This window comes from Mirounga angustirostris, unplaced genomic scaffold (assembly GCF_029215605.1).
Source record: "Mirounga angustirostris isolate CCGP_5_RB_7025 unplaced genomic scaffold, mMirAng1.0.hap1 SCAF_9, whole genome shotgun sequence".
Classification (NCBI taxonomy): domain Eukaryota; kingdom Metazoa; phylum Chordata; class Mammalia; order Carnivora; family Phocidae; genus Mirounga; species Mirounga angustirostris.
Window position 1 is genome coordinate 54898229 of NW_026991717.1, and position 14527 is coordinate 54912755.

At 36.6% G+C, this 14527-nt stretch overlaps 1 protein-coding gene across 2 annotated transcripts in view; it reads left to right on the plus strand.

Annotated features, from left to right (window-relative positions):
* Window positions 1-14527, plus strand: part of FAM227B (family with sequence similarity 227 member B) — a 213309-nt gene that overhangs the window by 166004 nt on the left and 32778 nt on the right. For both annotated transcript variants that reach the window (XM_064570500.1, XM_064570498.1), the window contains exon 13: window positions 13151-13248. In XM_064570500.1, coding sequence (XP_064426570.1) covers window positions 13151-13248 — 98 coding nt within the window. The remainder of the gene's footprint in view (window positions 1-13150; window positions 13249-14527) is intronic.

Sequence of the window (14527 nt, forward strand, 5' to 3'; positions counted from 1 at the left end):
GGCTGACTTTGGTGTCAGGGTGATACTGTCCTCATAAAATGAGTTTGGAAGTGTTACCTCTGCTTCTATTTTTGGGAAGTTTTAAAAGGATTTGTATTAACTCATCATTGAATGTTTGTTAGAATTCAGCCCTTCATGCCATCTGGTCCTGTGCTTTCCTTTATTGGGAGATTCTTTTATTATTTTATTATTTATTTATTATTTTTTTATTTATTATTTTATTATTTTATTCTTTTATTCTTTTATTTATTTTTATTATTCTTTTATTATTCTTTTATTACCACTCCAGTCTCCCTATTTGTTATTGACCCATTCAGGCTATCTATTTCTTCTTGATTCACTGTAATAATTATTCACTGTAGTCTCTTATGAATCCTTTGTATTTCTGTGGTTTCAGTTGTAATGTCTCTTTTCTTTCTGATTCTATTTGAGTCCTCTTTTCTTGATGAGGCTAAAGGTTTGTCTATTTTATTTATCTTTTCAAAAAACCAGTTCTTAGTTTCATTGATCTTTTCTACTTATAATCTCTATTTCATTTATTTCTGCTCTGATGTTTATTATTTCTTTCCTTCTAGTAACTTCAGGCTTAGTTTATTATTCTTTTTCTAGTTCCCTGAGGTGTAAAATTAGGTTGTTTATTTGAGATTTTTCTTGTTGCTTAATGTAGGCATTTTTCATTATGAACTTCCCTCTTAGAACTGCTTTTGATGCAGCCTATACATTTTGGTATGCTGTATTTCCATTTTCTTTGTCTCGAGATTTTTTTTATTTCTCTTTTGATTTCTTGTTTGATCCATCAGTTATTCAGTAGCATGTTGTTTAATCTCCAGGTATTTGTGAAATTTCTAGTTCTCTTCTTGTAATTGATTTCAGTTTCATACCATTGTGATTATAAAAGTTTCTTGATATGATTTCAGTCTTCTTAAATTTATTAAGACTTCTTTTGTGACCTAACATATGATCTATACTGGAGAGTGTTCCACATGCATTTAAGAAGAATGTGTAACCTTTTGTTTTTGGATGGCATATCCTAGAGATGTCTGTTGAGTCCCATCTGGTCTAATGTGTCATTTAAAGCCAGTGATTTTTATTGATTTTCTGTCTGAATTACCTATCGATTGGTAAAAGTTGGGTATTAAAGTCCCCTCTATGGGGCACCTGCGTGGCTCAGTTGGTTAAGCGACTGCCTTTGGCTCAGGTCATGATCCCAGGATCCTGGGATCAAGCCCCGCTTCGGGCTCCCTGCTCAGCCGGAAGCCTGCTTCTTCCTCTCCCACTCCCCCTGCTTGTGTTCCCTCTCATGCTGTCTCTCTCTCTCTCTCCCTATCAATTAAATAAATAAATAAAATCTTTAAAAAAAAAATAAAGTCCCCTCTATAATGGTATTCCTGTCCATTTTCCCCTTTAGGTCTGTTACTATTTGCTTTATATATTTAGGTGCTCAAATATTGAGTGCACAAATATTTAAAAATTTATATCCTCTTGTTGGAATGACCCCTTTATCATTATTTAATTATCTTTGTCTCTTTTTTACAGTCTGTCTTAAAGTCTGTGTTGTCTGATATAAGTATAGTTACCCCAGCTTTCTTTTAGTTTTTATTTGTATAGAATATCTTTTTATATCCTTCACCTTCAGTCTGTGTGTGTCCTTACATGTGAAGTGAGTCTCTTGTGGGCAGCACATAGATGGGTCCTATTTGTCTGTTTATCCATTTGTCCCGCTGTCTTTTAATTGGAGAATTTTAGTCCATTTACATTTATAGGTAATTATTGATATACATGTACTTATTGCCATTTTTAAAATTGTTTTCTGGCTGTTTTGTAATTTCTTTGTTCCTTTCTTCTTCTCTTACTCTCTTTCCTTGTGATATGATGTGTTTTTTTGTAGTGGTATGCCTAGATTCCTTTCTCTGTATCTATTGTTTATCTACTATAAATTTTTGCTTTGTGGAAGGGAGAAAAGGTGGCGGAGTAGTAGGAGACCCTATTCTAACTGGTCCCGGGAATTGAGCTGGATATCTACCAGACCATTCTGAACAGCCATGAAATCAGCCTGAGATGTAAGAAAATAGATCAGGATCTCTACAAACAGAATATTGCAGGCAGTTGGTTTCGAGGTACAAAGCAGGGAGCCGTGATTCCGCAGGCAGATTTTGGAGGATAAACGAAAGGGGGAGGGAGCTGAGATGTAGGGATCCTACACCACCAGTGAATGATAGCCTCCCATGCTGGGGATGGGGCAGACTGGTAGCAGTGGGGAAAGGACTTTAGGGCAGCCCCCCGGACTGAAATCTGGATCAGTGGGGCCGCACGTGTGAAATGGGGGCAGCTGGTAGTTTTAGAAGCACAAAGGGCAGAGACGTGCCCTAACCTGGAGGCGAAGACTGGGAGTGCTGCTGAGGGGCACACAACCCAGGACACTGCAGTTTATAGCAGCATAGACAGAAACAGTGATAGTGTGGCCTGGAGAGCTCACTGAAGGACAGACTGCAATCTCTCTGCTCTGAGGCAGAGGGTTGGAAATGGTCTCTTCTGCTCTGACCCTCAGAAGAGACACAGAAAGCCACCAGAGAAAACCGCCAGAGAACAGAAGCCCCCCAAAACCCGTTTTCACTGAGCCCATCCACCACCACAGGGGGCAGGGCAACTCTGCCCAAAGCGGGTTGCCTGAGTAACAGTATGGCAGGCCCCTCCCCCAGAAGACAGGCTGGGAAAACAAGAGGCCAACAACCCTAAGGTCCCTATAAAGCCCTAAGGTCCCTATAAAAGCATCTTGCTTGGGTTGTGGTCAATAATTTGGACTCTATACATTCCCTCAACCACCCCTCAAAAGAATGACTAGGAGGAGGTACCCCCAAAATAGAAAGACTCAGAGACTATGACTTATGCCACAGATTTACAAATGGATGCAGATACAACCAAGATGTCGGAGATGGAATTCAGGCTAGCAGTTGTGAAGACAATAGCTAGAATGGAGAAATCAGTTAATGGCAACATAGAGTCTCTAAGGGCAGAAATGAAAGCTGAATTGGCAGAACTTAAAAATGCTATCAATGAGATCCAATGTAATCTAGATAATCTAACAGCTCGGGTAAACGAGGCAGAAGAACAAATTAGTGACCTTGAAGACCAATTAATAGACAAAAAGGGAAAAGAGGAGGCCAGGGAAAAACAATTCAGAATCCATGAAAATAGAATCAGAGAAATAAGTGACACCATGAAACTTTCCAATGTCAGAATTACTGAAATCCCTGAGGGGGTGGAGAGAGAGAGAGGACTAGAAGATATATTTGAGCAAATCATAGTGGAAAACTTCCCTAATCTGGGGAATCAAACAAAGATTCTTGTCCTAGAGGCAGAGAGGACCCCTCCCAAGATCAAGGAAAACAGGTCAATGCCCTGGCATGTAATAGTAAAACTCGCAAATCTTAGAACCAAGGAAACCATCTTAAGGGCAGTTGGGGGAAAAGATTCCTTACGTATAGAGGGAGGAACATCAAAATAATGTCAGACCTATCCACAGAGACCTGGCAAGCCAAAAATGCCTGGCAAGACATATTCAGGGTACTAAACGAGAAGAACATGCAGCCAAGAATACTTTATCTGGCAAGTCTGTCATTTAGAATGGATGGAGAGATGCAGAGCTTCCAAGACTGGCAGAAACTGAAAGAATATGTGACCACTAAGCCAGTCCTGCAAGAAATATTAAGGGGGGTTCTATAAAATGAGAAAGACCCCAAGAGTGATATAGAAAAGAAATCTACAGGGACAATCTATAAAAACAAGGTCTTCACAGGCAACATGAAGACAATAAATTCACATCTTTTAATAATCACTTGCAATGTGAACAGCCTAAAGGCTCCCATAAAACGGCACAGGGTTGCAGATTGGATAAAAAGACAGGACCCATCCATATGCTGTCTACAAGAGACTCATTTTGAACCTAAAGATACATCCAGACTGAAAGTGAAGGGATGGAGATCCACCTTCCATGCCAACGGACCTCAAAAGAAAGCTGGGGTAGCAATTCTTATATCAGACAAATTAGATTTTAAACTAACGACTGTAGTTAGAGCACAGAAGGACACTATATCATTCTTAAAGGGTCTATCCAACAAGAAGATCTAACAATTGTAAATATCTATACCCCCAACGTGGGAGCAGCCATCTACATAAGCCAACTGTTAACCAAAATAAGGAGTCATATTGATAACAATACATTAATTGTAGGAGACCTCAATAATCCACTCTCAGCAATAGACATATCATCTAAACAGAAAATCAACAAAGAAACAAAGAGCTTTGAATGACACCCTGGAGCAGATGGACCTCATAGATATATACAGAATATTCCACCCTAAAACAAGAGAATACTCATTCTTCTCGAGCACACATGGAACTTTCTCCAGAATAGACCACATACTGGGTCACAAATCAGGTCTCAGCTGATACCAAAAGATTGAGATTATTCCCTGCATATTCTCAGACCATAATGCTTTAAAACTGGAACTCAATCACAAGAAAAAATTTGGCAGAAATTCAAACACTTGGAAGCTAAAGACCACCCTGCTCAAGAATGTTTGGGTCCACCAGGAAATCGAAGAAGAACTTAAACAATTCATTGAAACCAATGAGAATGAAAACACATTGGTCCAAAACCTATGGGTTACTGCAAAGGCGGTCCTAAGGGGGAAATACGTAGCCATCCAAGCCTCATTCAAAAAAATAGAAAAATCCCAAATTCACCAACTAACTTTATACCTTAACGAACTAGAGAAAAGGCAACAAATGATGCCTATGCCATGCATTAGAAGAGAAATAATTAAGATTAGAGCAGACATCAATGAATTAGAAACCAGAAACACAGTAGATCAGATCAACGAACCTAGAAGCTTGTTCTTTGATAGAATTAATAGGATCGATAAACCACTGACCAGACTTATCCAAAAGAAAAGAGGAAGGACCCAAATCAATAAAATTATGCATGAAAGGGGAGAGATCACAACTAACACCAAGGAAATAAAAACAATTATTAGAAATTATTATCAACAACTATGATGGAAAAACATTCCATGCTCATGGATCAGAAGAATAAACATTGTTAAAATGTCTTTGCTACCCAGAGCAATCTATACCTTCAATGCCATCCCAATCAAAATTCCAATGACATTTTTCAAAGTGTTGGAACAAACAATCCTAAAATTTGTATGGAATCAGAAAAGACCCGAATCGCCAAGGAAATGTTGAAAAAGAAGAACAAAGCTGGGGGCATCATGTTGCCTGATTTCAAGCTCTATTACAAAGCAGTGATCACCAAGACAGCATGGGAATGGCACAAAAACAGACAGATAGACCAATGGAACAGAATAGAGAGCCCAGATATGGACCCTCAACTCTATGGTCAAATAATCTTTGACAAATAGGAAAAAATATGCAATGGAAAAAAGGCAGTCTCTTCAATAAATGGTGCTGGGAAAATTGGATAGCCACATGCAGAAGAATGAAACTCGACCATTCTCTAACACCATACACAAAGATAAACTCAAAATGGATGAAAGATCTCAATTTGAGACAGGAATCCATCAAAATCCTAGAGGAGAACATAGGCAGTAACCTCTTTGACATCAGCCACAGCAACTTCTTTCAAGATACATCTCCAAAGGCTAGTGAAACAAAAGCAAAAAGAATTTTTGGTACTTCATCAAGATAAAAAGCTTCTGCACAGCAAAGGAAACAGTCAACAAAACAAAGAGGCAACCCACAGAATGGGAGAAGATATTTACAAATGACACTACAGATAAAGGGCAGGTTTCCAAGATTTATAAAGAACTTCTCAAACTCAACACCCAAAAAACAAATAATCAAGTCAAAAAATGGGCAAAAGACATGAACAGACTCTTCTCCAAAGATGACATACAAATGGCTGACAGACACATGAAAAAGTGTTTATCATCATTGGTCATCAGGGAAATTCAAATCAAAACCACATTGAGATACCACCTTACACCAGTTAGAATGGCAAAAATTGACAAGGCAAGAAACAACAAATGTTGGAGAGGTTGTGGAGAAAGGGGAACCCTCTTACACTGTTGGTGGGAATGCAGGTTGGTACATCCACTTTGGAAAACAGTGTGGAGGTGCCTCAAAAAATTAGAAATAGAGCTACCCTATGACCCAGCAATTGCACCCCTGGGTATTTACCCCAAAGACACAGATGTAGTGAAAAGAAAGGCCATATGCACCCCAATGTTCATAGCAGCAGTGTCTGCAATAGCCAAACTGTGGAAAGAGCCAAGATGCCCTTCATCAGACAAATGGATAAAGAAGAGGTGGTCCATATATACAATGGAATATTACTCAGCCATCAGAAAGGTTGAATACCCAACTTTTACATCAACATAGATGGGACTGGAGGAGATTATGCTAAGTGAAATAAGTCAAGCAGAGAAAGTCAACTATCATATGGTTCCACTTATTTGTGGAACATAAGGAATAGCATGGAGGACATTAGGAGAAGGAAGGGAAAAATGAAGGGGGGGAAATCAGAGGGAGAGATGAACCATGAGAGACTATGGACTCCAAGAAACAACCTGAGGGTTTTAGAGGGGAGGGGGGTGGGGGGATGTTTTAGCCCAGTGGTGGGTATTAAGGAGGGCATGTACTGCATGGAGCACTGGGTGTTATATGAAAACGATGAATCATGGATCACTACATCAAAAACTAATGATGTATTGTATGGTGACTAACATAACATAATAAAATGTAAAAAAAAATAAATTGTTTCTACCTCTTAAAAAAATAAATTTTTGTTTTGTGATTACATTGAGCCTTACATAAAACAACTTATATTTTTTTAAGATTTTATTTATTTATTTGTCAGAGAGAGAGAGAGCAGGAGTAGGGGGTAGGGGCAGAGGGAGAAGCAGGCTCCCCACTGAGCAGGAAGCCCAATGTGGGACTCAATCCCAGGATCCTGGGATCATGACCTGAGCCAAAGGCAGATGCTTAACTGATTGAGCCACCCAGGGGTTTCTAAAACAACTTATATTTATAACAACCTATTTATGTTGATAACAACTTAAGTTTGAACACATTCTAAAATTTTACATTATTATTCCTCCCCCATGGTTTATGTTTTAGATGTCACAATTTTTTTTACTTTATGTATCCATTAACAAATTATTGAGTTATAGTTATTTTTAATACTTTTGTCTTTTAACCTACATACGAGATTTGTAAATGATTAAGTCACCACCTTTACAACATAAGATTATTCTGAATTTTGCTATGTATTTACCTTTACTAGTGAGATTTATACTTTCATGTGTTTTCCTATTACTAATTAGCATCCTTTGGTTTCAGCTTAAAGAAATCCCTTTAACATTCTTGTAAGTCAGTGATGAACTCCTTTTGCTTTTGTTCATCTGGAAAACTCTTTATCTCTTCTTCAATTCTAAAGGACAGCTTTGCTGGGTAGAGTGTTCTTGTTTGGCAGGTTTTTTTCTTTCAGCACTTTGAATATATCATGTCACTGCCTTCTGGCCTTCAAAGTTTTGCTGAAAAATCTAATAATCTTATGGGAGTTTCCTTGTACATAACAAGTTGTTCTTCCCTTGCTGCATATAAGATTCTCTCCTTGTCTTTAGCTTTTGAGAATTTAATTATAATGTGTCTTGGTGTGGATCTCTTTGGTGTTATTTTATTTGGAACTCTGGGCTTCCTTAATCTAGATGTATATTTCCTTCCATAGGTGAGGAAAGTTTTTAGCTATTATTTCTTCAAATAAGTTTTCTGACCTTTTTCTCTCTTTTCTCCTTCTGAGACCCCTATAATGCAAATATTATATGATCTGCTTGAGGTTGCCTCATAAATCCTTTAAGCTATCTTTACTCTTCTTGGTTCTTCCTCTTTTCCTCCTCATCCTGTCCTCCTTCCTCCTCCTCCTCCTCCTTCTTCCTCTTTGTCTTCTTTACTGCTCTTATTGGTTGAATTTCACTACCTAGTTTTCAAGTTTGGTGATCCTTTATTCCATGTCATCTAGTCTTCTATTGAACCCCTCTATTGTATTTTTCAGTTCTGTTATTGTATTCTTTAGCTCTGTGATTTCTGTTTGGTACTTCCTTATATTTTCTATTTCTGCATTGGAATTCTCACTTTGTGCATGCATTGTTCTCCTGACCTCAGTGAGCACCTTTATGATTTCCTTTGAATTCTTTATCAAGTACATCACTTATCTCTGTTTTGTTAATTTTTTTCCCCTTAGGTTTTAACTTGTTTTTTCATTTGTAAAATATTCCTCTGTTTCTTTATTTTCCTAGACTCTCTGTTGGTTTCCATGCATTAGGTAAAACAGCCACTTCTCCCAGTCTTGAAGGAGTAGCCTTTTGTAGGAGATGAATCTTATCATTCAACCCTGCCCTACCTCTTGGTTTTTCTCATTTGTGATTTGTTAAAGCAGCCTACTTTGTTCTTAGTGGCTCCTAGTAGTTGAGGGTGTGTCAAGAACTGTCAGTATCCCAAAGGGAAGGATCTCAGTCAATATTTAGATTCAGGCTGAGTGGAAGCCAGACCCTCAGGCAGTAGCTTTGAAAATATGCAAATATATGTCTTTCAGGAGATTAGGAGATGGACATTTCTGTCTGTTTTCTCTGCGCTGAGCCCTGGGGTGATAGCCAATAAAGAGCTGTTTCTTTGTTTGCTACTGTCCTATAGAACCCATGAACACAAACCTTGCTGGCTACCAGAACCAGGTTTTCAAGAAATGGGTCCTCGGGGTAGTAGCCACAAAAGTCTGTGCCCTAGCCTTCTCTTTTATAGAACATTTTAGGATGTGGAATGGTGGGAACATAGTTTCAACATACAACCCATCAATAATAAGTTCATATAATCACTAATCTGAAGAATGTAAAGAATTTTTATGACACCAGGCAAGACTGTCAAAGGTTGGTTATAAAATAAAGGCAATCCCAATTCCTTTCAATTTTATTATTTTTAGCAATTATACTTCGTGTTACCATGTACAATGAAATTAGTCTTAATTTTTATATCTTTTAGAAGTTCTTATGTAGATAAATTTACATATGATACAGGAAAAAAGAGTTTCCCAGACAATATGTTCTAATTTTTGCTTCAGAATCCATTTAGTGGTTAGTTTTTTAAAATGTTTTCCATTCTACAGGAAAGACTTAAAATGGGTCTAGTTTCCTTCCAAAACATCTTTGATCAAGTCAAGCTTAAAAGCTATTTTGGTTTTACATTTATAATGTTTGGCTCCATAGAGCCTTAGTTCATAAATATACTAGTTCCTTATTTCAGATACTTGTCACTTAGTTCTATACAAAACCATAGAAATATTTAAAAACTGTTCACTTTGCCCCTATAACTTGTCTAAGCAATGATTTTGTCCTTAAAGACACAGATATAATTCATAATAAGAAGTAATAGAGGGGCACGTGGGTGGCTCAGTCAATTGAGCATCCGACTCTTGGTGTGGGGTCAGGTCATGATCTTGCAGTCATGGGAGGAAGCCCTGCATCAGGCTCTATGCTCAGGCCAGAGTCTGCTTCAGATTCTCTCTCCCTGCCCCTCTTGCTATGTCTCTCTTTCTTGCTCTCTCTCTTAAAAAAAAAAAAAAAAAAGTAATAGAAAGAAGTAAACTCCCAAGCCAAAATAAAGTAATAATATTGTATTTTCCTTGGGAAACTAATGTGATATGGATCACTATCTTATTACACATAAAATCTTCATGTCTTGAATATATTAAATTTAGCTCAAAGTTGGTGAAACCCAAGGACGCTAGTGATACCTTACATACATATAGCACTTCATAGTTAACAAAGTACATTTGTAGGCACTTAAACTCTCTAACCTCTCTGTGAGATTATTCGCAATTATATATGTTATGTTAACATTACTAGGAAAAGAAATTTAATTGTACCTTAGAGCATTGTGAAGAAGTCCTTAATGCTTCATTTTGCTAATTTAAAACAAATTGCATATAGAGAGGTGGGAGAATGGTTCTACATATAGCTATGTAGACAGATGTAACTTCTTTGAGGTCTAATATGTAAACAAACCTATCATTGGGTCTGCAAATGCTAAGATTGAAAGGACTTGGGGAAGTATATGTATAGGGATCTGAAAAAATCTGGGAAGCATGATAAGAAAATATATGCAATAAGACAGAACATATTCATGGGTATGCAATACTTTCTTCAAAATAATTGTATCATTTTCCTGTATTACTGAAACAAAATTGTGTTTTACTTCTTATTTGCTCAGATCACATATATTTTGCAGAATGACTACCTGTGTTTTCTCTTTCCTTTGTTTCCCCTTCAATACTAGATAAAAGTCTCTTTCTAAGAGTAATTCTAATTTAAGTTAGATATATTCTGAAATGAGTCTCTGAGTAACACTTCTTTTGTTTCTATAGTGTATTCAATAATTATATTAATACATATGGCCTGTATGAAGTTTAATTTTGCCGAGATATATGAGTTATTTGCATCTCAGAAAGACTATTAGTGGAAACTACAAAAGTGGATAGAGATAACCATAGTTACTTGCATAAGTGTCTCCCTTTTAAACATCCCTAAAATAGGGGCACCTGGAAGACTCAGTCGGTTAACTGTCCAACTCTTGGTTTTGGCTCAGGTTGTGATCTCATGGGTTGTGAGATAGAGCCCTGTGTCAGGCTCTGTGCTCAGCAGGGAGTCTGTTTGGAGATTCTCTCCCTCTTCCCCTCCCCCTACTTGTGTGTGCTCCTCTCTTTCTCTCTCTCCATCTCTCAAATAAATAAATCTTAAAAAAAAAATCCCTAAAATAAAAAGGGGATAATTATGGAAATGAATTTTTTCCAACGTAGGTAGAGTAAGAGTAGAATATTTTGTCACTAGTGAAATTTCTGAAGCCTAATAAGAACAGCTGAGATTTTTTTGAGAGAGACAGAGAGAGAAAGAGAGTGGGGGCTGCAGAGGGAGAGGGAGAGAGAGAATCTTAAGCAGGCTCCACGCCCAGCATGGAGCCCAACCAACATGGGCTCCACCTCACAATCCTGAGATCATGACCTGAGCTGAAATCAGGAGTCAGACACTGAAGCAACTGAGCCGCCGAGGTACCCTGAGACATATTTTCTTATGGTTTTATCAAATAGAATCACTTTTGGTTTTTCAGATGATCTTGTTCTCAAGCTTTTAGGGATATGAGAACAGAGGATATAGGAAAACTGTAATCAGGGGAAAATTGATATTCTCACCTAAAATAAATTATGGATTAGGGGACTATAGGAGAAAAAAGCTAATAAATATAGTCATTTTAAGATTACTATTACTCTTTTCATATCTGGGTGGGGTTTTTCTTTTTTGTAGGATTTTTTTTGCAAATTTTTTCTTTGAAACTTTTACTCCTAAAATTTCCTTGCTTTGTGTTTTTCATGTATCTCTTACTTTTTTGTCTTTTGCCATTACTCCCAGCTGGGGATTTTCGCCTGATATTAATGTATATGACCTTCTATTGACTGATTTTACAACCAGGGTTAAATATTCTGAAAAGTAAGGGTTTTTCTGTAGGTACAATGGACATGAAGTAGAGGTCCTCTTAATATTATGTCTCTTCATAGAGACCAGAAATTAAGTAATATTACCTAAATATGTATTTAAGAATGATTCAAAATTGAGCAAGTTTTATTTTTTTAATTATTCCTCCCAGAGAATATTTTTGTTGGTTTTTTACTTATCTTGCCAGTGTTTCTTTATACAAATGAAGGCAAATACAATATATTCTTGTACTAAAGTTAGCACACTGTATATATTCAATCAAATTATATATGCTGTCCTGTACCTTGCTTTCATCACTTAATGATATGACCTGTAGACCTCTTCAAATCAGTATAGGGATCTTCCTCATTTCTTCTTATAGCTGCATAGTTTTCCATCAAATGGGGTGCCTTTTTTTAACTAGTACTTGACTACTATTAAATACATGGGTTATTTATAATTCCTAAATTTTGTAAGTTATGCCACAACCAATATCCTTGTACTTGTGTTCTCTCATACTTACATAGGAGATTGTATAGGATATAGTCTCAGAAGAGGGATTGCTGGGTCAAAGAGAAAATATGTCTGTATTTTTGTAGATATTGCCAGATGCCCCTCTATAAGAGATTGTTTTTGAGCATGTTTTAAAGAAAATAAATCGTATGGTTTATTACCTTTCTTGCCCATTCTAACTTCAACTTAATATAACCTTGGTTCCACTCAAAATTTTAAAATTCAGGTTCCTAACCAATTCTTTCCTTTGTCAGAGATAAATCTCTACTTGCCTCTAACATTTCAGACTTTTATCTAATACCTTTGAATGTCTAGTGTCAAAAATCAATCTGAGTGACTTTCCTTAACTCTTCAGAGCTTTATCATCAACATTACAACCTGTAGATCCAATTAGTCTACCTGGTACCTGATAATAATAATCAGTGCCACAATCTAGTACAAACCTCAGATTACCTGTTTTCTCTGCTCTGTATTAAGGTATGCTTAATAACTAGCTTGTTTTTTTAGGCGGATTGAGATACCAATTAAACCATACAATTCTCCTCTTCTTTAAGACATGGTAAGGTTACCTTCATGTATATTCATGCTGCTTGCAGGGAAAACTTACCAAGTCTTTCCTTATTTGGGTTTGTTGCCAGTGTATGGAAAAGGTGGACCCTAACATGTAGAGGCCCAACCCTCCTATTGCATTAAACTAGAGGGTCATGGACAAAGCTCTGGGCTCTGAAGCAAAAGACCTAGGCCTGTGTCTTAAATGATACCTTAGAGATATAGCTTAGAGTCATACAATTTCCTACACTTAGTTATATCACCTGTAAATTGTGGAAAATCTGGCTTGGCTCACAGAATGTTTGTGACAGTAATATGATATACTATAAGTAAATGAGTTCTATCAATTCTAAAGCCTTGTTAAGTAAAAATGAGATGGTATATTTATTTCCTCTAACTGAGGCAAGCTATAACAATATCTTAACCTCTATCTCATCTATTTTTGGTTCTTTCCATGTTTAGAGTACATTGCTAAAAGAAAAAAGCATTATGCCTTTCTGTAAAGGAAAAAAAAGCCAGAATTTAAGAAAATATTTTGTTTTCTCTTTTAGCTATAGACTTCAATATGACAAAAATTTTAAAGAACCCAAGAGCATATACAATGCCCACATTCAAGGAAGAATCAAGTGTATCAAGACCAACAACAAAGGTTTGGAGCACAGTATTTATTAAAAATGTTCTTACTTCTTTAATTTGCTTTATAATTAGTTGAACAGCTTCATACAGGCAGTGTTCATTATTACATTCTGACATATGTCTTAGAAAAATTTAATGATCAAAAGTGATTTATTGGAGAGGATAATCTTAATGTTAAAAAGTCTTACTGTTTTTTGAAAATATCCTCATCTCTAAACTAAAAAGATAAACCATACCATTCATCTTTTCTCAACTTCTGGCACTGCTTGTCCTTGGGTTGATACACAAACATGGCTCTGATCTCAATAAGTTCTAGTCAGGGTTGCAGGGAAAACTTCGTAAGAGTTTTCAGCAATGGCTGACCTGTCCCTACCTCTTAAACCATGATCCTGGGACAACTGGCCATATGTAGATGCTATTACTGACAAGTCTTGGTTGCTTAGTTTTTCCATGTTTCTGATAGTGCCTCCCTAATAGAGATCCTTATGGACTTTTCCATTTTGTGTTGCTTTAGCCAAGATTTGATGAGTTTACTGGCTTGGTATTCTGAATTTGATCTCTTGTTAGACAACTCGGTTTTAAATTTGTTGCAGTCTTTATTGCTAAAATATTGTCTGAATTGTCTGGTCAAGTCTGACCATAAATTTTATGTTATGCCTATTTAAAAACCACTTTCTGAAGTCAGTATTCATATATTTCCTGATCTTTAATAATCCAGATATATAGAACAGTGCTTATAGTGTTATATATATATATTTTATATATATATTTTATATAGCTTACAGTGCTGCCAAGAATGGTTTGTAAGTCCTTAAAATAGAAACTGGTGATCTCTAGGAGTCAATTTGGGATCAATGATGCTATCACACCATTGGGGGTGGGGGACACGTACAATATTGCTGCATTTAGAAATCAGGAAATGTAATAGAAATTGTATATGTGATCTTCAGCAATCACTAAAAATGGCTCTTTGTACCTTGTTTACAAATTGAAGAAATATGGACGGGTGGATTTATAACTGACTGAACAACCTTTTTCAGATGACGCTGTTAAAAGATGGAAAGCAAATTGCAGATACACCTTTGGTAATGCACCACATCACTGCATCATTGGCCCTGTCCTATGTAGATTATTTTATCAACAACTTGGATAAAAATATGGTTGCCATTTTTATTAGATATGTAGATGCCATAAACCTTGGAAAAACTACAAACACATTGGATGACCAAAAGTTTACAACAGTCGAGTATTGGGCATCAAGTATCTTAGAGATAAAGTTTTATTATGGAAAA